Below are 23,992 nucleotides of genomic sequence, written 5' to 3'. Positions count from 1 at the left end.
ATAATGGTCTTGGAGGAATGACCCTATTTGTTTATAACAATATCTCAAAGTTGCTTCAGTGTGCCTTAAGCCACCTCGACGAAGCCATGAAATAACCTGTGACCGACAAAACACTAATAGCACCAACAAGCAAAGAAAAATTGCTTAACAAGATCTCCTCCTTAGCATGACTCACTTTTGTAGCAAGCTTGCTCATGACACGGTCTCTACCAGTTCCCTCGGCAATATAGTCCTGCCACTGCACCTTAGAAAGTTCACGGCGATAATCAGTCACAGTCCCACACCAATTATTGGTTATGATCCCATCATCTCTCTTATACCAACTGTTACAGTTCGGATCTGCGAAGCTGGTATGCCGTAGAATAGCCTGGATCCTATCGTTGTAATCTTTCAATACACCTGGCTCTGGCTTAAGAGACAGTGTCTTTCCTTGCTGGCGGGCTTGCATCACTTCCCCAAATAGGGTGTTTAGGTACCGTGACTGTGCTTCGATCATGAGGACGATGGAGTTGTGTCCTTTTAATTAGTTAGAACGAATGAAACCGATATGTTGTTCGGAAATAGGACATCTCTCACCGAGATTAGTGTTGGGACCATAGAACATTCCAAAGTTGGGCAAGTCCTCGACTGTAACACCGTTAAACGCAGTTGCTCCATTTCTCCAGATATCCTCCACGGACCGGCCATTTGCGCCATATATCCGGATCGGATGCATGAACTCCACAGTTCTGAAACCGGTAGCAAGAACTATCAAGTCATGTTCTTGTTCGTTGTCTCCATCGACTGTGATACCGGAGTTTGTAATACCTGTGATGCCCCGTGTCTCCAAGAGGACATTCTCACGGCCAAGTGTGGGGTAATAATCATCTGTAATGATGATTCGCTTGCACCCCGGAGCATAATTGGGTATCAGCTTATCCCATAGCTCTGGCCGGTCCGCCAGTTGGGATTTCATCATATCGGTACATGTGGTCCGAAGCATATGGGAAAGGTCCGAATCTCCATCTGCGACGCCGGCAAAAAAACCTTCACGGAATTCCATTTGAAGTGCACGTTTACGCCACTTGAGGGGTGGAGCCCATCTGAGCAGGGTCTTTTGAAGAGTAGATACTGGTTGATCTAGACGAGGAATGATCCAATTTGGCGTCCGCTGGTAGATAGTGAGATGAGAGGCAACCCGTGCAACTTCAGGGGCAATCTGAGCAGCAGTTGCTCCTGTAGAATGGGTCAGTATTGTAAATAGCAGTTTTGTCTCTTTCGCTGAGAGCGCACCGTTGCCAATGATTGCGATCCGCTTTCCTTTCAAATCATAACTCCAATCCCACCTAGCAGAGTGCATCATCTTCCCTTTAAAATCCTTTAGGCCTGGGATGTCAGGGGTTTGGGGTAAATTGAGTTGCCCGACAGCCGAAACAAGGAAATCGGAGTTCAAAACGTAGGAGGTTGAGAACTCGCTGTCTTTCTGCCCCGATATCATGACACTTGTTTTCCATTTGGACTCGATGTCATCCCATCGGGCCTCCTCTACGGTGGAATTGAATCGAATATGGTTGTAGAGTCCATATTTCTCTGCAACGCCAACGAGATACGCCTGGTCGAGGCAGAAATCAGCAATGACTCGTATCAAACAACGTAGGTCGAGGGTCACACATATCACTAACATGTATTTCTTCTTGTCCGGGATATTCTCTTGACCAATTAGGATTCTGTTCAAAGGAATAGCTATAGAGTGAGCTCCAGACTAGACTTCATCAGTTGCTGTCTTTGCGCATATAGAGTAATTCTTACCATCGCAACAGCAGCCAGGATACTTGTTGTCATTCCAAGTTCCACCCACGCTGCTACTTCTTTCGAGGATAACGAAATTCCGAGTTTTATTTCGCTTGATCAAATCGATCGCCATACACATCCCTTGAACAAGGGTTAGTGAAGTTTATTTACCTTGGAGGACTGAGCATACCCGATATGCCGGCGCCAATAATGACCACAGTCGCATTGGTAAAGTCTTTATTCCCCACAGGGAGACGTGTGTTATTCGATGCCACCATTATGGATGAGGTTGAAGTAAATTCAAATTAATGGGCGGCAGCCCGGAATATAACCAACAGGTTCCCCGCAAGCTTCCTGAAACAACAAATATGTGAGGACTACTGGTCGTTCAATCACCGAGGTTACCGAGGTCAACAATCCTTAGTTTATGCATGTCTTATGCAACTTCCGTCACAGATAATGCACGAACTGCAAGCTATCACGCTTCCTTTTTACGTTAGTCTTTTTGGTAATTAAAAAGAAGACTATTGGGAGAACTTTGGACATGTAAGGCTTAATATGTGCACTAAAAGCTAGAATCGACCATTCAAATTATCATAAAAGTTTCGAAGGGTTAACTATGGAATGAGGGGAAGCTGTTCATACCGAGGCATGCAGCACTCCCGCGACAATTAGTCTGACTTTTGCCTAATTCTCTGGTGCTAGAAGATAATCAAGGGAGTTCAATTCCTTCTCTCTCTGCTGTCTGTAAGATGTATTGCTTGACCTAGATAAACACAATATAAGAATTAGCCATTCTGATCTAAATGTATACCGAATTCCGGCGAGGGACTTACCTTGTCGTCTGGAACTAGCTCAATAGCTAGTCTACCGTCACTGTCTCTCTTTTCTGCTTCTGCTCCAGACTTCAACAATAAGATCGCGGCAGGTCCATGTCCCTCAGAGATAGCGTGGTGAAGTGCGGTAAATCCGTCCCCGTCCGTTGCATTCACAGGACTCTTACCCTCTTCCAAGAGGGTTTTCAAGATAGGCACAGACCCTACTGCTGCTGCTCGGTGCAGGGGAAGTTGGCCACGTTTATCCTTGACTCTGGCGCTACATTTATTGGCAAGCAATGTGCGGACGGTTGAAATATTGGCCTTGGAACTTGCGAAGTGGAGCGCATTCTACTAGATAGTAAGTCCATGTACACCCAATAGCGAAGTCGTTGTCTCGTAAGGTTTACCTGTCCAGTGTTGCTTTTGATAGAGACATCAGCTCCCTTTCGCAATAGTAGGTCGATCGTTGCGTCGCCTGCGGCATCTTTTAAGCTAGCTGCAATCATAAGAGGGGTCCAACCGGATCCATCCTATGCCAATTTAGCAAGTTATATAATAGAGACCAGTCGACGTTGAAAAGGCACGATGAATTATCTTCGAAAATAGAACAGCGATACTCACTTCTACATCTGGGTCGAAATCCTTCATAGCGACTAGCAATTCCACAACCGGGACACGGTTGTAGGCCGCAGCCCAGTGAATTGGAAGACGTTCATCATCATCTTTCACGAATGCAGATTTTGGGTTTGCCTGTTTCAATAATTAACTTTGTTCTCGGAGACCAAACTGTACCAGCTCAAGCTTGATCTTGCGGGGCAGCCTCGGCCCTAGGTGGAGCACAACTCACATTGAGCAACGACTCAACAACCTCATCTAAGAAGATATGTTAGTGTATTGTACTAGATAGCGAAGGGTCAGGTTCTTACTTCTTCCTTCTCGGGCAGCCTCGTGCAGGGCGAACTTCTGATCGGAATCCATGGTGACTATGTTAGGGGAAGAGTGATATTGCGATAAGAGCTGCGATAAGCCAGAATGGCTGAGTCAGCAACATCGAGCGCCCCGCGATCTCGACCGCGCAGCAAGGACAACACTGTTAACAAGCTTAATGACTTTATTTTCGGGAAATAGAGATCTAGCTGTACTTGAAAGATTTTTCACATGAAATATACTGATTATCTACAATTGTTCCACGTGAGGTGTGAAATCTAGCCTAAGTTACTACCTTTGTACCTATTGTATTGCGTTCTCATACAAAAGAAACATCCGGTATGTACTCTCTTTTGCGTTTGCGGCCACAAAATCAAACTGGAGTTCAAATAACTTGATATGCTACGTATGCACCAATGTATGTAGCTAACGATACCTAATTTTATAGGTATTTCTCACATGGTTTGAGTGTTGAGAAATTGTATCTGGATGTACGTTTCGCGGGGGTATATATATATATAGATATATAGATATATATATCGTAGATCTCAGAATAAGACAGCCGATGCAGGAATATACATATGTAGATGTTCAGATATTGGTTGAAAAAGGTACCAGCAATGTATGTAAATAGAACTGATCAACTGAATAAGAACATCGAGTTCCCCAAACCTTGAAATTGTATCACAGTCCACCGCCCTGTAGCCTCACCGCCCTTTTTGGGCCGAGTATAATGTTGGTCGATTATGGCGCCTCAGGCACGAACACCCGTTGCAACTTCGATCCAAAGATTCATGCACGTCCTTGTACCATCTTCAACCATAACTCGTCTCACAGCTGCTAGAGACGCAGCATCGGTCTTCAATCAACTGCGCTTCTAAAACCGGTACCTAGACTGAACCTCCGGACTCGATTGCGGTCACGAACCTCCAGCAGGCTTTTTTTTCATCGCGCGCACCATCGGGTCGTGATTCTTGAAGCTCCTGTCTTTCAAAGCACACCGATCTATCTCACTCTCCCCACATAACTTCCTTGCACACATAATGGACTACACCTCACCCCAGTCCCCAGATGACGCCGTGCGCATGTCCGCAAAGCGGACCGCCGAACTCTTCGGTGCTGAATACCTGATGGTCACACCTTCAACTCTTACAGACGGCTCAATCGGCGTTTCCTACCGACGAAAGGTGGAGTACGAAGATATTACAGAGCTACCACGAGCTCTTGCAGAGAAACAGGCGAAGGCTTCAGCCGGCCGGACAAAACGGCCGAAGATCCAGGCGCAGACACCTGCAGACGGCAGTGGCGCATCCATGTCACTTGTGAGACGGCCATCGGGCACGGGAGCGGGAGCAGCTGCTGGCGATGGCCAACCTAAGAGTTTGGTCCAGAGACCATCGGCTACCCAGCAACAGCGGCCCGAGTGGCACGCGCCTTGGAAGCTGATGCGCGTTATTTCGGGACACCTTGGATGGGTGCGGGCTTTGGCAGTGGAACCGAACAACCAGTGGTTTGCTAGTGGAGCAGGAGATCGGACAATCAAGATTTGGAATTTGGCGACGGGTGCATTGCGACTCACTCTCACCGGTCACATCTCCACCGTCCGTGGCTTAGCGGTGTCACCCCGGCATCCGTACCTTTTCTCGTGCGGTGAAGATAAGATGGTCAAGTGTTGGGATTTGGAGACCAACAAAGTCATTCGACACTACCACGGTCATCTCAGCGGTGTGTACACGCTGGCCCTTCACCCTCGTCTCGATCTGTTAGTCACGGGTGGTCGTGACGGCGTGTGTCGAGTTTGGGATATGCGCACGCGAAGCAACGTACACGTTCTCGGCGGACACAAAGGCACTGTCGCCGACATCAAGTGCCAAGACGCCGACCCTCAAATTATCTCCGGCTCCCTGGATTCCACAGTCCGGCTGTGGGATTTGGCCGCTGGCAAGAGCATGGGCGTTCTCACACACCACAAGAAGGGTGTTCGCAACCTCGCCATTCACCCCTCCGAGTTTACATTTGCCAGTGCCAGTACCGGCAGCATCAAGCAGTGGATGTGCCCCAAGGGCGATTTCATGCAAAACTTCGACGGTCAGAACTCTGTCATTAACTCTCTCGCCGTCAACGACGAGAACGTTCTCTTCTCTGGTGGTGACGACGGTTCCATGTCCTTCTGGGATTGGAAGACTGGCCACCGCTTCCAATCTATGGAAACTACCGCACAGCCCGGCTCTCTTGAAGCCGAAGCCGGTATCATGGCTTCTACCTTTGATCGTACTGGTTTGCGTCTTATCACGGGCGAAGCTGATAAGACCATCAAGATCTGGAAGCAGGATGAAGAGGCTACCCCCGAGACTCACCCTCTGACTTGGGCCCCGACTCTCGGTAGACAGCGGTACTAGAGGGATGACCAGAATCACTGGCATTCGTACCCTCCATTCCAATTTCTCAATACCCTGTATTCATTTTTCTTCTTGCCATCAAGTTCTTGTTGGCACTATGTGGAGTTGAGCGCGGTCTGTGGAAGGCCCTTGATTTTAAAATATTCAAACATGTATCGGGAAGAATTTCCTCGGAAAGGTTCGTTTCATGTCTCTGAGAAAAAGAGTCTTAACGTTTTGTATGATACAAACCCCAATTGAGCCAAATGATACCCTTGGCAATCGACCCCGGATGGGCAACATACGTACAAGTAGCCTTTACGATCTAGAGCGCAAGACACAGCTGGACTGAAAGGGTATCATATGCAAACTATTGTGCGATATTACACTAACTCCAGATAATGCGTATCGTATCAAAACACCGAAAAGAAAAGCCTTCACTATCACTGCTCAATACCCAAACCAAAGCCTTTAGCCTCGGCATCCTCCCTGAAAGCTGACCTCACATCTTCGGCCGCAATCCTGAGCCGAACTTTACTACTGCGGTCGCCGCGAGTGGGGATCGTAGTACCCCCAAGCACGCTTTTAGAGCCAGAGCCTTGCTCCAGCGCCAGGATACCGGAGTTCATAAGCGACATGGCCGCATGACCCAGGCTCCGCACGCGAGCACTGGGGCCTCCGCCTAGCAGGAAATCTTTCACGCCGGCGCCAGCGGCGCCAGCAACGGCGACGGCTGCATCGGCGATGCGGCGGGCTTCGTCGAGGACATCGCCGAATGTAGATTCTGAAATGCCTGTCCGGTGGACGCGGGCGAGTAGGGCAGCGAGGAAGAGCTTTCCTGATAGTGGTAAACAGCGCAAGGACTGCTGGAGTGGAGTTGATGTAGCCTCGTGAATGGCTTGCTTGATAGTGGCAATAGTGACGCGCCCCGGTTGGCCCTTCGCAGGAGGTTTAGCGACGGCTGATTCTCCAGCTGCTTTAGCTGTAATAGCCTTGTTGCGCCGGGCGGGAGTTTTGCTGGGTGTGGGGGGTAGTGACTCTGTCTCGTCTTTGGCCTCATCTGCAGCAGCAGCCTCGTCGGCTGCCTGCTCGGCGATTTCAACGGCTCGACGGCAGATGTCCAAAGCTCGTCGAGCATCACCGCTAACGGCGGCTACTTTGCGACTCGCGAATTGGACGGCGTCTGCATCAACGATATTGCCCGGTACACTGGCCAGGCGGGTACTGATAATTTCCATCAGGTCTGTGTGACGGTATCCTGGGAAGGTGATACGGGTTAAACCAAGGCGACTGGAGATCTTGTTGCTTAGAGTTCTTTCGGGGAGATCCATGGTGTTTGCAACAGCTAGGACAATGAGGCGCGAGTGACGGAGCGCAGGCCAGTTGAAGAAGTTATACATGACAGACTGATTCTTTGTGACAAGCTGATCCAACTCGTCCATGAGCACAACACAAGAGACCCGACGAGGGGAGGGATTTGAGAATTCTCTTTCAAGAAGATCCAATGCGTGGGAAGGTGATACTCGGTCGCCCTTCAAGGCTTCCCATAGTAAAGAGTAGGATTGATGCGGGTCGGTGACTTTCATGCCGTTAATCTCGACAAAGATGAAATCATCCATCTCTTCTTCAAGCACGGCACCATTTAGCTGTGCAACTACCTCGCGGACCGTGGCAGTCTTGCCAGTGCCTGGGGTACCGGAGATATAGATACAAGCGCCTGTACCTTCCATGATCGCAGCACTAAGATGGTTGTATACCGTGTTGAACTCGGTCTTTCGGCACGGCAATGAGTCCGGAACAGTGGAAACGTGTAGCAAATTCCGAGCTTGACGGTAGGGAGAGTCGAAATGTGTGGGTGAGAGGACACGGGTACCCAGAGGAGTAAACTCAAGTGGCTTTTTCACGACGATCCTGATATAGTTAGTCTTAATTCACAAGGTGCATTTATATTCGCCGTTTCTTACCGTTTATGCGTCGGAGTCATTAGGGCCTTCTTGCGCTGTGATTGTGGCGTGGCATTCGTGGCTGCCAGTCGCTGTCTCTTTCTTGGGGTCGTAGGTGCCGTGGTCTCCTTAGCATCGACATACTACGATAACAAAAAATCAGTACCGCTTCTGCAATTGGAACCGGGTGGCTTAACTCACTTCATCGTCCGCAACCTTGCGTTTTCTGGAAGCCTTCAAGCCATCCCTGACCCAATTGATCAGATGTTGGATGTCGTCTTCGTTGTACACCTGCTCCCAGATAAACTCATCGGTGTACCGTCCTTGAACCTGGTTCACGCCTCGTCGACAAACGATGCACTTGTTGTATTCCGCTAATTCGGTCTTGTTCTTTGGAGGCCCATTCGGATATCTGGCACTGAAGGCGCCCTGAGACATGACCGCCCCTTTGCCGCTGATTGATGTCAAGGGGTTGCTGTTGAAATCGAGTGTGATGTACTGCTCGTTGGGCAAGGCGTCGGTCCGGCGCTTGTTTCTCGTGCTCATGAATTCGTCGGGGGATGCGAACCACATAATATTGGCGGATTTGACAACCTCGTCATCTTCATCTTCGTCTTCCTCTTCCAAAAATTCTGTAATGATGCCAACCCAGTCCTTTCCAGCTTCGGGGGACTTTAAGAGAATCACATCGCCGACTTTGCATTGGAATTGACCCATCTTGGCACCAACGATCTTGCGTCTTTGGCGAGCGGGTCGGGAGGATCGTCTGCGGCTACGTTTCACCGGGGTATCATCTTTGGCTTCACTTTCCTGGGTAATCTCTTCATTTTGATCGTAAATCCAGTCCCACGGAAGGTCCTCAACGCCTAATTCATCGTCAGAATCGTCTCGAACTAGAGCTCCCTTGGTCATCCATTGGGCACGCTCGTGGGCACTGCGCCTCTGAGGTGAAGAATCTGAATCTCTATCGCTCATTGGGGGCGCGAGAGATATGACCGGGCAGAACGTGCAATGAGGAAGGAGAAACCGCGCTGGACGCGTTGTCCACTTTCGTCCCTTTTGGGTTTAGTCCGGCAAGGAGGTCTGGCCAATCAAATACATCTATCTTATAGTTAGACATGGAGTACATTGTACATATAAACTACATAAAATATGGATGCTTTCAACTGATACTGTACACGTGCATTCATCCTGTAAGTCTACTGCAGCTCTGACTTCAAAGATATCACACAATTTTGCAGTATAGTTGTCAAACTATCAACACCTTTCTATCTCGGTGTTACCACGATGCATGTTATAAACTGGATTTACTCATCCAAATTACGTGATCCTGATTGTCTTATACGTTAAATGTCTATTTTAACACAGGATGCTGCGATTCGCTCATTGTGCTCCCCTAAACATCTGTAGCCTACCTACCAACGCCCTAGAGAATCCTAGAATATTTTGAAGACAGCCTTAGTCTATAGTTATATGTACCATCACACATCTTTCCTGATTGACGACAAATGCCATATCAATAATTGAAAAAAAGAGAAGTTGATCAGATTTTCCAGATGCAAGATTGCGGAATAATAGATAGATCATGTATATATACCGGAACAGTAATATTCCAAACCCCTAACATTTTGTAGTTAGTGGATCATGTTTATATGGATGACCTCGACCGGATTTGTTTCAACTAGATTTCTCACTACTTAGAAGAATTATATCACAATAGTATCAAAAGGAAATGCAGTAGGTCTCTTTCACCTTTCACACCAACACATTTACGGCACAAGAACCACGCACATGATTATTACGAGGAGATTGATTTTCGGGTATCTTGATCCATCAATATCTTCTCATTATAGCGAGAAATTCAAATACAGGACGAGCTCGATGTGCTCTAGGGCTATATACACACCTAGGCGCCTGGGCGGTCTCCCGGCTGCTACATAGTTTGTATATAATCAATTTGCGCAAAAGAATGGATGAATCTACTCTTACTCTTTAAGTAACTCCCGCGCGGTTCTACCCAGGCGAGAATGGATTAATGGATGCTCCTACTCTTTAATTAACCTAACCCCGAGATAAAAAGCTTTAGCCTTATGTACCTAACTCTCCTTCATCTCCAATTTCTCAGTTTCCCGACACATCGTCTTCGCTCCAATTCGTTCCTACCCTTTATTTTTCTTTTACTTTCCCTCTGTTCTACTTTCTTTAAGTTGTGCACCTAGTCGCCCCCGCAATCGATTTGTGTTCAGTTCCATCGCACACTCATCGACAAGGACCGGTTTAATACAACTTGCATTTCTTTCACTTACCCGTTTGATATTTCTGAAATAAACGTGTCGCCTTCTTTCGGCTTGGCCTATTCCAAACAATTCGTCCTGTGAGACATCACTGTGGTCATCGAACACCCCGTCGCTACCTGATTCAGCTGAAATGGCGTCCATGCCCCAGTCATACGAGAACGAGTGAGTATATCTTGTGCACGGATATTGAAGGTATGTCCAGCTAATAAATTCTGCCAGCTGGGAGCGTCTCAATGCCAAATGTGAGAGATACCTTTGTTTCCATTAAACCATTGGTTGTATGTACTGACCTATCTAGCATGGGAACTGCCCAACTACGGCCCCGGTCCAGATTTTGGTCGGGGGACCATCTACCGACAAGACTATGACAAGTACGCGCAGGATAAACGTGCTGGGCATGATGTTGAGGATGATTTTGAGGATATGAACTATGATTCCTCTACTATTGACGATCTGCCACAGCTTCCAACCTCAACGGTGCCCGTAACTGGTCGGTCTCTCAAAAGTTTACCCCCTGCACCCACACGGTCGCCGATTCCAAGTCAAAGCACCTTTCCAACTCAGACAGTTATTACTGGACCCAGAGCAGGCCGAGTTCAGGCACCAGAGGGGCCAATATTTGATGAACGCGGGCCTAACACCAGCAGTTCTAATACATTCGCACAACAGCAGCAGCATTTGGCAAGTAATCTCAAATCGGGTCAGCGTGCCCCTCTCAGGGGAGGGCATACTTCCCCATCACAATCACGGGTTCAGTCAAAAAGGGGCGATAATATCTCAACTGATTCGAAACAAAGAACCAAGAATCCGCCCCTCGCACCAGGGCAAAATGACTATCATTCCAAGGCAAAGTGGCGCAAGGGCCTTTCTCCAGATGGTACATGTCCACGGGTGGTCACATCAACCGCAAGCACATTACTAATGGTCAAATAGCTTCTTATCGTTTGCCTTATGAATATCAATTATTCCACGCAAAGTGAGTATATAGAGCTTTGCCGTCCTTGGTCTTGGAACTAACGCAGACACTCAAGGATTAGACAAGTAACCCCAGGAGAAACTTCCAACATCGATTTCCGCCAGAGAATTACTGAGGAGACTGGTGCCTATGTGAGGATCAGCGCGGGAAATGCTAAAGTTAGTTGCCCCTAGAACTCTCCAACATGTGAGGGACTGGATATGCTGATAGCCCTAAAGCTCGTTCACATCTGGGGTAAGCAAAATCAGGTTTTGCAGACCCAAAATATACTTCAAGATATGTTGAGTCGGTTGATGCAGCCGCGGGATTTGCCTAGAGCATCGCGTTGGGCCAAAATACACGCGCATTCAAATACGAAGGTTGCACATGCCCAGTCGCAGGAAACCCACGAGGAAAGATTGTCCGAGATGCGGCAGCCACCGAGAATTGCCGCGGATTACACAGTATGGATAAGCCCCCTGCCAGCCCTGGTTGCTTTGGTACTTTATGGAGACTAACAGACCTTGATACTACAGCTTGCTTTCCTCTGGCCTTCAGATGGCCCCTCGCTGAACTACTTTATTACCGCCCGGCGTGAGATCCTCGATTTCATTCGCTTCAAATTTGACGTGAATATCTACATTAAGCCTGGTATTCCGGACTATCTTTTCATGTCCGGAAATAATGAGCGGGATATATGCATTATTGCATCTCAATTCCGAGAGCTGTGGGAGAGGTTAATGGTCCAACACGAGACAGAAATCAAGCTGTTTCTTGTTGCAGCACCCCGGACAGAGCTTATGAGAACCCACGTCATCCTGCAGAAGTCTGGTGGGATCTCACAACCCGTTCTCTGTGGACCGGAACTGGCACCAGACGTAGCCATGAGCTGGGAGACCACTGCGAATGAGATCAAGGCCAACAACAAGAGCATTGTCACCACTCGCCTTAGGAAAGCACTGCATGTGATTCCTCAATTTCGGGGATTCTTGCAGATGCGTGCAAAGTTCGGCTCGTTCACACTGCAACAGTGGCGCAAGCCGAAAGATGGCACCTCTTATGAGTTCGCAGAGTTTCGCGAGATGCTTACCCATATGAACACCGAAGGGCGTTTGGTTCCGGGGTATGTTATCACTTTGGCCCGAATCTGGTGGTTTGCTGACTGACTTATCTTTTTAGAATCCGGCTGCAGCAAGATGAGATCTTCGACCGGATCATGACATCAAAGTTTCTTAAGCCTTGGGGTAAAGCCAAAATCGAATCCCTCTTGAATTTGATGCCTAGATATTCCGCCAACTTTGAGTACCAAGTGAACAATGATTTAGTGATTCGTGTGGAAGCGAAATTCTCTATTCCACATGGCTCGCAGGAGTTTGAAGTCAACGGAATCCGCTGTTTCAAATCAAAACAGATCAGTGCTCCTGTTGATCGTCAGATGCCAATGCAGATCAGCATGATTGACTTTGAAAGGTTTGTTTTCCATATGTATTCCTTCGGAAGTTTACTGGAAGCTGACTTTGAATCTAGGTCCGACTGGCAACTTGAAGTGAAGGCTCTTGAACTATGCCCGGATAGGGAAATGTCCCCCGAGCTGGATAAATTCATACGTTCTATCGGTTTCCAATGGAGCCCAAATGCAAAGAACATCGGATGTGCTCCCCAGCGCAAGGCGAGGTTCTCCTATGGTTCGCCAGTCAAGCGCTTTGTTGAAAAGGCCGCGATTCAGCTTCGAGTTAAAGAATCGCCGCATGTATTCGAGCTCGCCCGCTTCGACGAGTACACGTATGCGGCTGGTCACTGGTCGACGACCCCTAAAGTGTCTTGGGGGGCATCTTTGTTCAATCCTAGCTGGGATGATATTCTAGGTGAACAGGCCGATGTCAAGCCTGTCGACATTTCTAAGGATGAGTGTCTGTCGGTGTTCTTCCCCCCGCCGGGGGATGACCAGGAACAGACGGACAAGCAGAAAACGGATGATGAGACCCGCAAGGAGGCTGAAACCCGAAAGATAGACGAAGAGAAGCAGTTGAGTGTTTTCATGAGCGCTGTCCAGAAGATTGCGCGGATGCTGGCGAATCCCGGCGCTGAGATGCCCGAGGTCCTCGAGACTGATCTTGGAAGCCTGTTCTAGTCGAGTCAGCAAAATCACGCAAACTTGTCACATCTCGTGGGACCACAAGGGCCTATTCAAAGAAGAAAGAAACGGAAGAAAAACAACAAAATAGACAAAAAGACAGAAAAGAAAACAAAAGAAAACACAAGAAAACAGGTATTAATACCGTCTGGCTTGCTTATCGAGCCAAGATCGTTTAGGTATGTAGTAATAAAAGTTCGAATTCATATGTGAAGTTACTCCTGGTTTCCAATATCGGAGAACCCGTTCGGCACTGAATTTGTGGTCCTCTCTTCTCGTTTTTCTGATCGTACTTCATCTCCAGTTTGCTTCCAAAATGGGAGGTATAAACCCTGTATATGATTTCGATTTGGATTTCTCTATGGGAAGTCACGTTGACCTATTCATACCATGAGGGTCGAGTTTAGCCCGCAGCGGCCTGAGGAGCACCTTCTGAGAGCATCTTCTGCCTCAATGCTATAGGCGAGAGGTTAGCAAACGAAAGAAAAAGGGTCTTGTAAGGAAATCGGAATCCCGCTTCCTATTATCCAGGAAAGAAGCCAACTCACTCTCTTCTACAATGCGTAGTTGCGAGCTCTTGGTCTGTACGATCTTTTCCAACTCCTGCAAGTTTGCCTCCAAGCCCTTGACCTTAACATCGTAAAATGCAATCGCCTTAGGAGCAGTCTGAAAAAAAAAAAGATAAATCGTCAGCCCGACCGATTCCCACCACCGACATCGCTAAATATAGCCCCACCATCACATACCTTTTCAACATAGAATCCAGTTCCGACATCAACAAGCACCTTCTCGCGATCCGTCAAACGGCCCTTGACATACAGCGAGCTAGTGAGGGGCACGAGGATCTCATCCCGGCCATCAGTTCCCTTCTTCTCGTTTCCAGTTACGCCGTCATTGATCGAGCGCACGCAGTCGCGGAACTTGGCTTGGGCGGCGCGCAGCTTCGAGTGCGAGGTGGTCAGGTGTTCCAATTCGGAGGTGAGGCGGGTTTGGAGTGCGCGGAGCTGAGGAACGGAAAGAGAGGCGAGGTTAACTGGTTCCGAGTGGTTAGCTGGGTATTTATTTCCATTTGACACGGAGAGCCGGAAACCGGCGCTGCAGTGTCATCCTGGTGTTTGGGGGATTGGAAACGCACTTCCTTGGGGGGCTCCGTCTGAGGATGGGGCGTTTTGTGACATTTTGAAACTCGGGAGGTAGATTAGGGTATTTGAGGGGATCAATTTTTGGATCGTGGGTTTGTGTTATCGTAGATCAGGTCCTCGCATTGGGACTGTATAGGTGTATAGGTGGTGGGGGAGCTTCAGAAAACTCCTGGGTCGAATGCGTGGCGATTGTGGTGATAGTGGCGGGTTATGTTTATATGTTTATACACACGCACATGACCACTTCACTTCATATGCAACTTTGTACAGACCATATCTTTGACAATGATCAAAGACTTAATTATAACCCAATATTGTGTTCAGACATTTTAAATTTGCTAAAAGCAAGTTGTCGGTGTATTATCCATGTATTCATCCCCCATGACTACTTGTAGGTAGAATGTTATCTGCGGGGAAAATCAGATCACTCCGAAGATTCCCAGTTCTCCGCTCCGCTCCGTAATCCTTCTTCACCACGTATCAATGGCTTCAAGACTGGCAGCATGTGAAGCTTGCCGAAAAGCAAAGGTCGCCTGTGATCATAAGCGGCCGGCATGTACTCGGTGTATAAGTAACGATAGAGCTGCAATCTGCATTTACCGAACGACCCCGTTCAAGAGAAGAAGGGTGGAGAGCTCTACACCCCTCCAGTCTCCTAGGTATGCAATATGTGATTATATTCGGTTTATTCCCACATGCTCACCGGAATCTGCAGTCGGCTATCTCCGGCCCAACCATCTTTCACTCCAAGGAATAATCCCTATCCGAATCCCGGCTTTCTAGGATCATCTAGCCATGTCGCTATTTTCAATAAAATCTCCCCCCAAGACTATCATGCATCCGATACATACCATCCTTCTGAAGACATGACGGTGCTGGTGCAGTCCCAGTCCACTGGCGAGAATATCTTGTTAATCCAAGGCGCGGATATTCTCAGACAGCTGTTAAACACATTTCCTCTAGCCGCCCTGAAGGATTTTGTTACCTTCTGGCTAGCAACAGGAGCGAATCTAGCTCTGGCAGAGCCTTTTACCGAGAAGTGTACTGAAGACATGACGCGCCTATTCACGTCCTTCTCACAAGAAGACAACTGGCATTTAGCATATGCCCAACGCTTAACTCAAAATTCCCGGGAACCTTTGAAGTTTAGCACCACATCCGATATGGAATCTTTCTCTGCACAGTTCCTTGACCAGAACTTCCGATGGGAAAGTCTAGGTATTTTCCTCTCTGCTGTGAGCCGAGCAGCAATCGATATATCATTTTTCCCCCAATTGTTCAAAACCGAAAAGGATCAGTTTATCCTTCGGAGGCTATCTACAAAGCTCAGTGATCTTGCGTTAGATATCACGCTCTCGCTGGATTGCTTAAACGACCTACAACTGGTTCTGCAGTATGAGAACTTTATTGTACACACCCATGTTGATGGGGACCAAAGTAAGAAATTCTCCCTTGGTTTCGTTTGTAAAGCCCACAGCTCATCGAGGATCCAGGCTATCATTCGTGGAGTAGACTTGGAGATGTTGTGTCGTCGATGTTTGCACTTGGCTACCATGAGAATGTCGAAAAAACCAAGCCACCAGTTCCGAATTTTCTTGCGGAGTTACGAAAGACGGCTTGGGCTACCACATACTCGGCAGACAAGAATGTGGCTATATTCCTTGGCCGCCCACCTCGGATGAGCAAGCGATTCTGCCATTTCCAAGTACCTTTGACCCCCACAAGTTCGGATCAGGTTTGGAACACGTCACAGGTTGAGGACAAGGTCGTCAGATGGAAAACAGATACACCAATTTGCTATATGTCAAGTATTCGGTGGGCGACCCTCTGCGCTGCACTGAAAGAAGATGTCCTCGAATTGCTCCGATCAAAGCAGCGCGAGAATTTCAGTCGCAAAGCTAGGTAAGCTAGAGCCATATAACGTGGGATTCTCTTGCTCGTACTAAGTTTTGACATAGTATCATCCGGCAAAAAGCCGAAACTCAATGGGCAAATCTACCTCCTCGCTTCCGACTTTCGGGCGCTCTGAAAGAATGCTCTGGGAATGCATTCGAACGCGACCTCCTAGCTAGCATACGCCTGGACCAACTACATGTTCTCTTTCTACTTCAATTAGCGTTTCTCGATACCCTGACCGAGCCCGATGCATCTATACTTGACATCTCGGGGCAAATGCTCTCGATTGTAGTGGACAGCATTCTTCTACGAGACCAACTGGTCAACTCTGGAACGGGACTCGTTTGGAAGGTTTGTTTATCTACTTCCAGGATCCGAACCTTTACTTACTAGATTAAACCCCGGTTAGATCGCCCACTTCGGCCTCCCAGCTTCAGGGATTATCCTTCTTTCAATGCTCAAACAACACCGTACACTAACCCAAGGAAGAGACTCGTGGTCCAAAACAATACTCAATCTCGGTATATTTGTTGCGCAGGTCCAAGTAGGGAGCATCGTTCGGCGCGGAGATCCGAACTACGCCTTGATATCCAAAGCGACACAGACGATTGAGCGGTTCCTGGATTCTATACACCGTGAAGGGATACAATCCCCAACGCAACTGCCGTCACACCTAGAAGAGAATGGTGACTGGGCTGCATTTTTCAGCCAGGATCTGTGTGATTTCGAGACTGACTTTTGGGAGAACCTCGCGTATCATCCTTCTTTGTTGGCTTCAGATCCTAGTTTGCCTCCAATATAGTGAATGAACACAGTGATGTACAGGAATTATATATGACAAAATTGTCAATTGCTTAGGTATAGGATTGCAACCACTGAAATCTCATTCTAGAAAGAATATTCAAGACAAGGCAGGATAGAACATGCTTTCGGAAATTTACGCATACAAGTATACTCGGCCGCTTATACAGCCTCTGTCCGTTGACTGAGGTGATACTAGCGATGTTGTATTGAAGATGTGGTTGGATGTCTTCCTTCTCTTGTCCGCATTGGGAAAAAATACGCTCATTTTACCACTGGGATATAACGATAACTAAGGTTCCTTTTTAAACCTTTTTGCGGGGGGCATTCCTGGTCTGACAATATATAACACGCAGTATATTACATACCACTCGACTATCAAATCTCTAATCGGGTATGCAGATAATACGAATTATAATTTAATATAAGATCAAGTAGCATATCAAACATCTATCCAATGATGCTAAAGTCTGCATTGTGTATATATCATGATCACTTTTGGTCTTTTACCTTCTTCTGTTTTGCTTTCTATGTTATAACACCAATATACAGCATGGGCTGTGTTAAATCGTCATGGATTAGATTGCTTACCTATCTCCGAGCCCTCCTAGAGCTCCTCATCCGGTTCCTGTGGAGTAGGTTGGCGGCCTATACGACCAAGATAATCTCGCATCGTAGACCACACGCCGGGCTCTAGTTCAACAGACTTATTCTTAACCTTAGAAGCTTTATAGGTTTCATCCATTGGCGTATCACCATCACCATCCAGGCTTCGTGAATCATCTGAAGACGAGTCACTTAGAGTGGTGAAACTCGTCCATTCAGACTTCTCCTTTGGCGAGTTAGTATCAGTTGATCTCTTCTTTTGAGGCTGGGGAGTCTCTGAATCATTTGTGTCATCCCTAGCCCGCTTGCGATTGCTACGTTCCATAGTAGATGTGAAAGCATCTAGGTTAGTGCGAGGAGGAGATGGAACTTTCGTAGAATCGACCACATAGTAGCCAGGTTGTGGGCTACCCCGGATAGGATAGTGAAGAACTTCCGGTGCAATCACGGGAGGATGACTCGGGTCGAGACCAACACCAGGAGGAATGAGAGGAACATGAGTAGGAATGGGGCTAGGGACAGGGAGATCATCATTAAGACTAAGAGGAGTTGTGTCCCTAGTAGGAGCCTCACCATAATCCGCACCGACATCCCTAGTAATTGCCTCCGTAGCAGCCTTATCAGCAGCGGTAGCAGGAGTAAAGCCAGGGGTGGGGGCAGGAGCAGGGGTAGGAGTAGGAGCAGGAGCAGGAGCAAAATTATGAGCGGGCGTAGGAGCTGGGATAGGAGCTGGGGTAGGGGCGGGGCCAGGTATAGGGATAGGGGCAGGTATAGGGACAGGGGAAGGTATAGGGACAGGGGCAGGTATAGGGACAGGGGCAGGTATAGGGACAGGGGCAGGTATAGGGACAGAGGCACGGGTGGGAGCACGAGCGCGAGTAGTAGTAGGAGCGGAGGGAAAAGTAGGGACGGGAGCAGGAGCGAGGGCGGGAGCAGGGGCAATAGGATGGGCAGGAGCACGAGAAGCAGTAGGAGCAGGAGTACGAAGAGGAATACTAGAAATAGGAATAGAAGGACCAGAAAAAGCAGGATGAATAGGAGGACCAGCAGTAGGAGTAGCAGGATGAAGATCGGGAGCAGTGATAAAAGCGAGAGGAATAATAGGAGGAGGAGCAGGGGCTGGCGGAGGGCGAGGGGCAAGGCCACCTGAAGCAGCAGGAAGAGGGAGGACAGGGACAGGGTCAACAATAGAATAACTAGGATCTACGGCTCTCCATGCAGGATCAGTGAAGCGGTAAAATCGAAGAAGATCGAACAGACGCTCGGTGAGGTCTGCTCGATCTGGGACATAAGCAAGAACTAGAGCTGGAAAGTCATTGTGCCTAGCGGTGATCTTACGTCTGATAACAAATCCCCTCTTACCTGTAAATACTGAATTCCAATGACCCCCAGTTGAAAGACAATCATACAACATTGGATTGTAGATCTCTCGAAGCAAGTGGACGATGGCCTGGGCATCTCCAAGGTTCGTGGCCATATTAATACCAACGGATTCAAAAAAAGAACCCTCATGCTTTATGTTCATATTCGTTCTCATAGTTGTGAAAAATCGAGCCATATTGGAAGACGTTGATCAGAGGCGATTTTTGTAGAAGTTAGACTGTTGGCTTGATTTAATGACTTGGAAACGATTGGAATTGTTGGAAATACTGATGATTTAGGAAGGATTCCCAGACTGCCAAATACTCGAGAGACCCTTTGTGCTACTTGTTAGATTATCGCAAGCATAGCCTATGTATTTCGAGAGACAAAGGAACACATTCTATTGTAAGAACATTTTTTTAGAACAAAGCGACGAATTGATGAGATGCTCGGAAAATCCAAACAATGTCTTTATCAACCATGGGCGAATTCAGGATGTTACTTGAAAGCTATTGTTTTCTTTCTTACATGAAAACGAAGGAGGGCAAAGGGAGATAGTGCCCAAGAGTAACTAGAGCCTCCATTTAGAAACGAAATAGGAATAAAGTGTAGTCTATTTTTAACCATATGGACTTATAAATAGCCCTCTGCACAAACAAGACCAAAAGGATAGACCATTTATATGCCTGCTGCCATAAGTAGGATGTGTTTGATAGAATAAGATTAAACTTGACTATCAACAGCCTGAACTGCAACTCGACATATAGCCGAATGTGGAAGGAAGCGCAGACGCGTACAACTCAAATTTGACAGTTTTCTATAATAAGATAATATCCACAGTCTGATCTGCAATAGCATACTGAGTCGCCTGTGGGTGACCCCGGAACAACACAAAGGGCGAAGGCTCTGTACTCCATAGACATGGAGGTTTGGACCAACCACCCTGCCCATCACGGCTATGCCAGCTGGATTATGGTGCGTCATACCGGTGGCCCGAATACGCGCTTCGAAGTTCTCACTTGACGATTGTGAGGACAAGGCAGGCCTCGTAGGTGGAAGCACCGCAGTCTCGATTTAACCCTCCAATGTATGTGTAGCCAGCAGAGCCTGCATAGTCCGAGACTGCCGAGGATAAGACTGCCGCAGTCGACATAGGTGTCAAAGTAGTTGGGGTCGATTAAGAGGGGATCGGCGAATGAGGATGATCCAATAGTAAGGGTTCCTCAAGACGTGGGCGCTAGTAACGTCGCCAAGGTCATGATATAACTGCCATCTATTATAGGTCCAGTCAAGCTCGGAGCCAAGAAGAGAGAAGGCTGCGGGAAAGGTCTGGACATTGGAATTTGTGGCGGAGTCACTTCCTGCCTAGAGGATAAGGACGCCGAGAGGACGAGTTCCATTTCTTAAAGCGCGAGGCAATCACGCACCCCATCAGACCACTTGGGAACCTGTAATAATGTAACCAACCTAAAATGAAGGTGACGCCATACTTTGGTAGATCATCGAATACCGACATTAGCATTGGATTTCACAATAGAGTTCAATGGCTCGGATATATTATTCCACGTTTCATCCTATAATATAGCCACATATCTCCAAGATCATGATCGCGGCTGAATAGAGGGTTGAGCGGAATCATGTGATCCGGGTATATCCGATGCTGACTGCAGTCTTACACGCTCTTTGTCATATGCAGGGATGTAGCAGATGCAGCAATCCGAAAGATTCATCTCCTTTTCAGCTTTACGAGGGAATAAAACAGGCAATCAGCCACATGTAATAAAATATACGTTATATTTCCTATTCTATTCCCCTACGACCAGGATGCATGTCGCATGACCCGAAAGGCCGAGGCTTGGCCTACATGATCATCCTTCTTCCCCCGCATGCGCTTTGACAGGGTCGATTCGGCAATGGTCGATGATTACTGTCAGACTTGAGTCGGTTTTGAAATTTGGACAACTGTCTTACACACTCCCGAGCCTCGCTTGACGCTCTTTTATCTATGTCGATGGCGCCGCAACTTACAAATGTACTATTATGGCGTCCTTCCTGTGACTTGGTCCCGGAGTGCTATGATCCTGTTTAGCGTCTTAGTGCTGACGGGTGGTATAATGTGGCTGTCCTTAGGCAAAGCCACATGTTTACTTCGGGGCTGATCTGCAGCTGTGGTCCCCCCACGGGGAAAGTTTGATCTCGTTTTATATTCTGTGGGGTAGCCAATCTTTCCCAATCTCCCCCCTAAAACTTTTTTCAAACGTAAAACGAGAGATATCCTGAATCTGAAAAAGCAACCAAAAGCTCCTCATCATGGATGAAAAGTCGTCTAATGACCCTCCTCCTCACTATGAGCATGCGATCCCAGCCAAGACGGAGCTGGATGAGGCGGCCAACCCAGATGCACCTGAGCGCCGCCAGGCTATCGGTATCAACATCGTTCAGAACCCGTTGACGGTAAGCCTACAACTGAAAACCCCCCAGCTTCTATGGTCGTGTCGAGCATGAACACTGACTACTGACTGTATGTCCATAGCGCAGCTCCAAGGAGCAGGCTATTATCGATGCCCGGGCGTACGCAGAGTCGCATAATATGAGCGAATACGTCGATCTGTTTGGCCGGGCCGCTGTCGTTGCGCGAAGCCCCAAAGAATTCCCATCGGCTCCCGAGCTTGATGAAGAGGAGCGCACCGCACTCGCATACGAGAGGGACCATAAATGGCACGGCCCATTTATGCTTTGGTACTCAATTGGCCTCTGTGCCGTTGGAGCTGCTACACAAGGATGGGATCAGACTGGATCTAACGGCGCCAACTTGTCCTTCCCTGAGGAATTCGGTATTGCTGGTAAGGGAAAAGATGAATGGATCGTGGGAATCGTCAACTCCATTATCTTCTTGACCGCTGGTCTTATGTAAGTATAGCATCAGTGAGGATTGTTCTCCTTTTATCTTTAACGACTGACTTTGTACATAGTGGTGCTTGGATTGTCGATCCACTTAACCACTATTTGGGCCGACGAGGTGAGATTTTCGTCACTGCTCTCTGTCTCACTGCCACACCAATTGGCTCTGGCTTTGCACAGTCTTGGCAAGGACTATTTGCTGCGCGATTTGTGATGGGTATCGGCATCGGTGCAAAGAACGCTACGGTGCCTATCTACTCGGCGGAGATGGCTCCGGCCAGAACCCGAGGTGCTCTTGTCATGTTCTGGCAACTCTGGGTTGTAGCGGGTGAGTATCTCTCGTCCCTCGTCAGCAAGCATGGCTAACCTCTAGTGTAGGTATTTTCTTGGGCTTTGCTGCCAACGTTATTGTCAAAGACGTCAAAGATATCGCTTGGCGTCTCCAGCTCGGTTCAGCATTCATTCCATCTTTCGTCCTCGGCGTTGGCATCTTTTTCTGTCCAGAGTCTCCTCGCTGGCTTATGAAGCATAACAGGCACGCTGAAGGATTCCAGTCGATGTTGCGGTTGCGAGCCCACCCGATAATCGCTGCAAGGGACTTCTATTACTCATACGTTATCTATGAAGAGGAACTCAAGGAGGCACGCGGTGCAGGCTATTTCTCCCGTCTGTGGGACTGTTTTGCCGTCCCAAGAATCAGACGGGCTAACTATGGTGCCTCGACTGTTATGATTGCGCAGCAAATGTGCGGTATTAACAGTAAGTTTGTGCCTCGTCTCATGAGAGTGGGCATTGATAACACATTTTAGTCATTTCGTTCTACAGCTCAACCATCTTCCGGGATGTCGGCTACACAGAGGACCAGGCCTTGTATGCGTCGCTTGGCTACGGTGCTATTCAAGTCGTGTCTACCATCCCTACTTTGTTTTTGATCGACACCAAAGGCCGAAGAACCCTGACCTTGATTGTGAGTCGTTTCAGAATACTTTGCAGAATATTACTGACTGTTATTTTTACGAAGACATTCCCCTTGATGTGCATATTTCTGCTAGCCGGTGGCCTCTCTCTTTTAAACGATACAAAGAACCACGCTGCAATGATTGCGCCAGTTGTCTTGTAAGTTTGGTAATTATCTCCACTTTGTCTGAGCATAGGCTGATTGATATCTTCTATTTAGGTTTGTGTATCTGTTTACTATTGCCTACTCCTTAGGCGAAGGACCAGTGGCTTTCCAATATTCCGCTGAGGTATTCCCGACTATTCAGCGAGAACAAGGAATGGCGTGGGCTGTTTGCATCAACAATACTTTTGGTGTGTATTCCAATTATCGAATCCGTTGAGCATCGCATTAACAATATCTTCCCTAGCTGGCGTCCTTAGTCTAACTTTCCCTCGAATGATGACTGTGATGACCAAAACCGGTGCATGTAAGTTGACACACTTTTGAACCGTAATGGCCAAATTGCTGAACCTTGTTTTAGTTGGCTTCTATGCTGGTCTTAACCTGCTCGCCTGGTTTATGATATTCTGCTTCGTCAGAGAGACCAAGCAGTTGACTCTAGAAGAATTGGATCGTAAGTCAAGTCTCGAATATACATGACCATATACTGACATACATTGCAGAGGTGTTCTCAGTGCCGACCAAGAAGTTCATTCACTATGAATTGACTGTGTGGCTTCCTTGGTGGATAAAGCGATATATCTTTAGACAGAAGATTGAAAGGCCACCACAAATCATTGCACTTGGTGAAGGGGTCAGATAAACTCTCACAGATTCCCGTACGCTGGATATCTTCAGTCTACAACTGTTTGGTTGATGCCTTTTCTACAACTGGTAACTTGGTGTTTTCCTTATCCCACCCCTGTGAGGGAGAGTGACCTACATGATAATCGCAATAATTCCGGTCGTTACATATGCAGAATAAATTTCTAGTATTGTTCAATGACTATTGAAGCAGTGATACATAGATATATCGGGTACCTGTAGGTAAAAAAAAGGGGATCCTTCGGCAGGAACGAACCGGCACGTCTTCAAATTTCCAAACTTCTGTCAAAGAGACTT

The 23,992-nt window shown here is 47.7% G+C and overlaps 9 protein-coding genes across 9 annotated transcripts; 4 read left to right on the top strand and 5 right to left on the bottom strand.

The window, feature by feature from the left end:
- Positions 1-55: 55 nt before the first annotated feature.
- Positions 56-2,048, bottom strand: N7537_011668 (flavin-containing monooxygenase; the record flags this gene model as incomplete). The annotated part of the gene is made up of 5 exons (XM_056902722.1): positions 56-516; positions 577-1,215; positions 1,273-1,689; positions 1,789-1,911; positions 1,961-2,048. 5 exons carry the CDS (start codon positions 2,046-2,048, stop codon positions 56-58), a joined length of 1,728 nt encoding a protein of 575 aa, XP_056748009.1.
- A 434-nt stretch (positions 2,049-2,482) lies between these two features.
- N7537_011667 (ankyrin repeat domain-containing protein) lies at positions 2,483-3,566 on the bottom strand (the record flags this gene model as incomplete). Its single annotated transcript, XM_056902721.1, has 6 exons — positions 2,483-2,536; positions 2,607-2,936; positions 2,996-3,118; positions 3,210-3,338; positions 3,436-3,461; positions 3,515-3,566. The coding sequence occupies 6 exons, from the start codon at positions 3,564-3,566 to the stop codon at positions 2,483-2,485; spliced, it is 714 nt and encodes a 237-aa protein (XP_056748008.1).
- A 992-nt stretch (positions 3,567-4,558) lies between these two features.
- N7537_011666 (WD40 repeat domain-containing protein) lies at positions 4,559-5,914 on the top strand (the record flags this gene model as incomplete). The annotated part of the gene is made up of 1 exon (XM_056902720.1): positions 4,559-5,914. The coding sequence occupies one exon, from the start codon at positions 4,559-4,561 to the stop codon at positions 5,912-5,914; it is 1,356 nt and encodes a 451-aa protein (XP_056748007.1).
- A 422-nt stretch (positions 5,915-6,336) lies between these two features.
- Positions 6,337-8,811, bottom strand: N7537_011665 (origin recognition complex subunit 1; the record flags this gene model as incomplete). Its single annotated transcript, XM_056902719.1, has 3 exons — positions 6,337-7,804; positions 7,858-7,979; positions 8,038-8,811. 3 exons carry the CDS (start codon positions 8,809-8,811, stop codon positions 6,337-6,339), a joined length of 2,364 nt encoding a protein of 787 aa, XP_056748006.1.
- A 1,452-nt stretch (positions 8,812-10,263) lies between these two features.
- N7537_011664 (uncharacterized protein) lies at positions 10,264-13,219 on the top strand (the record flags this gene model as incomplete). Its single annotated transcript, XM_056902718.1, has 9 exons — positions 10,264-10,295; positions 10,353-10,375; positions 10,432-11,010; positions 11,067-11,109; positions 11,171-11,267; positions 11,328-11,552; positions 11,625-12,211; positions 12,268-12,558; positions 12,616-13,219. 9 exons carry the CDS (start codon positions 10,264-10,266, stop codon positions 13,217-13,219), a joined length of 2,481 nt encoding a protein of 826 aa, XP_056748005.1.
- Positions 13,220-13,625: 406 nt separating this feature from the next.
- N7537_011663 (prefoldin subunit 5) lies at positions 13,626-14,400 on the bottom strand (the record flags this gene model as incomplete). The annotated part of the gene is made up of 4 exons (XM_056902717.1): positions 13,626-13,678; positions 13,771-13,888; positions 13,969-14,255; positions 14,358-14,400. The coding sequence occupies 4 exons, from the start codon at positions 14,398-14,400 to the stop codon at positions 13,626-13,628; spliced, it is 501 nt and encodes a 166-aa protein (XP_056748004.1).
- A 363-nt stretch (positions 14,401-14,763) lies between these two features.
- On the top strand, positions 14,764-17,062 carry N7537_011662 (uncharacterized protein; the record flags this gene model as incomplete). Its single annotated transcript, XM_056902716.1, has 5 exons — positions 14,764-15,023; positions 15,080-15,801; positions 15,858-16,266; positions 16,323-16,611; positions 16,670-17,062. Coding segments are annotated over 5 exons (2,073 nt in total), but the record flags the coding sequence as incomplete, so codon positions are not given.
- A 606-nt stretch (positions 17,063-17,668) lies between these two features.
- Positions 17,669-19,144, bottom strand: N7537_011661 (uncharacterized protein; the record flags this gene model as incomplete). The annotated part of the gene is made up of 1 exon (XM_056902715.1): positions 17,669-19,144. The coding sequence occupies one exon, from the start codon at positions 19,142-19,144 to the stop codon at positions 17,669-17,671; it is 1,476 nt and encodes a 491-aa protein (XP_056748002.1).
- Positions 19,145-21,339: 2,195 nt separating this feature from the next.
- N7537_011660 (Major facilitator superfamily domain general substrate transporter) lies at positions 21,340-23,693 on the top strand (the record flags this gene model as incomplete). Its single annotated transcript, XM_056902714.1, has 10 exons — positions 21,340-21,483; positions 21,563-21,939; positions 22,002-22,258; positions 22,309-22,689; positions 22,740-22,897; positions 22,952-23,046; positions 23,108-23,241; positions 23,298-23,357; positions 23,412-23,504; positions 23,554-23,693. 10 exons carry the CDS (start codon positions 21,340-21,342, stop codon positions 23,691-23,693), a joined length of 1,839 nt encoding a protein of 612 aa, XP_056748001.1.
- Positions 23,694-23,992: the final 299 nt, after the last annotated feature.

This window comes from Penicillium hordei (assembly GCF_028827395.1).
Source record: "Penicillium hordei strain IBT 12815 chromosome Unknown utg000006l_segment0_segment0, whole genome shotgun sequence".
Taxonomy (NCBI): domain Eukaryota; kingdom Fungi; phylum Ascomycota; class Eurotiomycetes; order Eurotiales; family Aspergillaceae; genus Penicillium; species Penicillium hordei.
The sequence above is the reverse complement of the archived record's forward strand: the minus strand, read 5'-3'. Positions and strand labels throughout refer to the sequence as shown.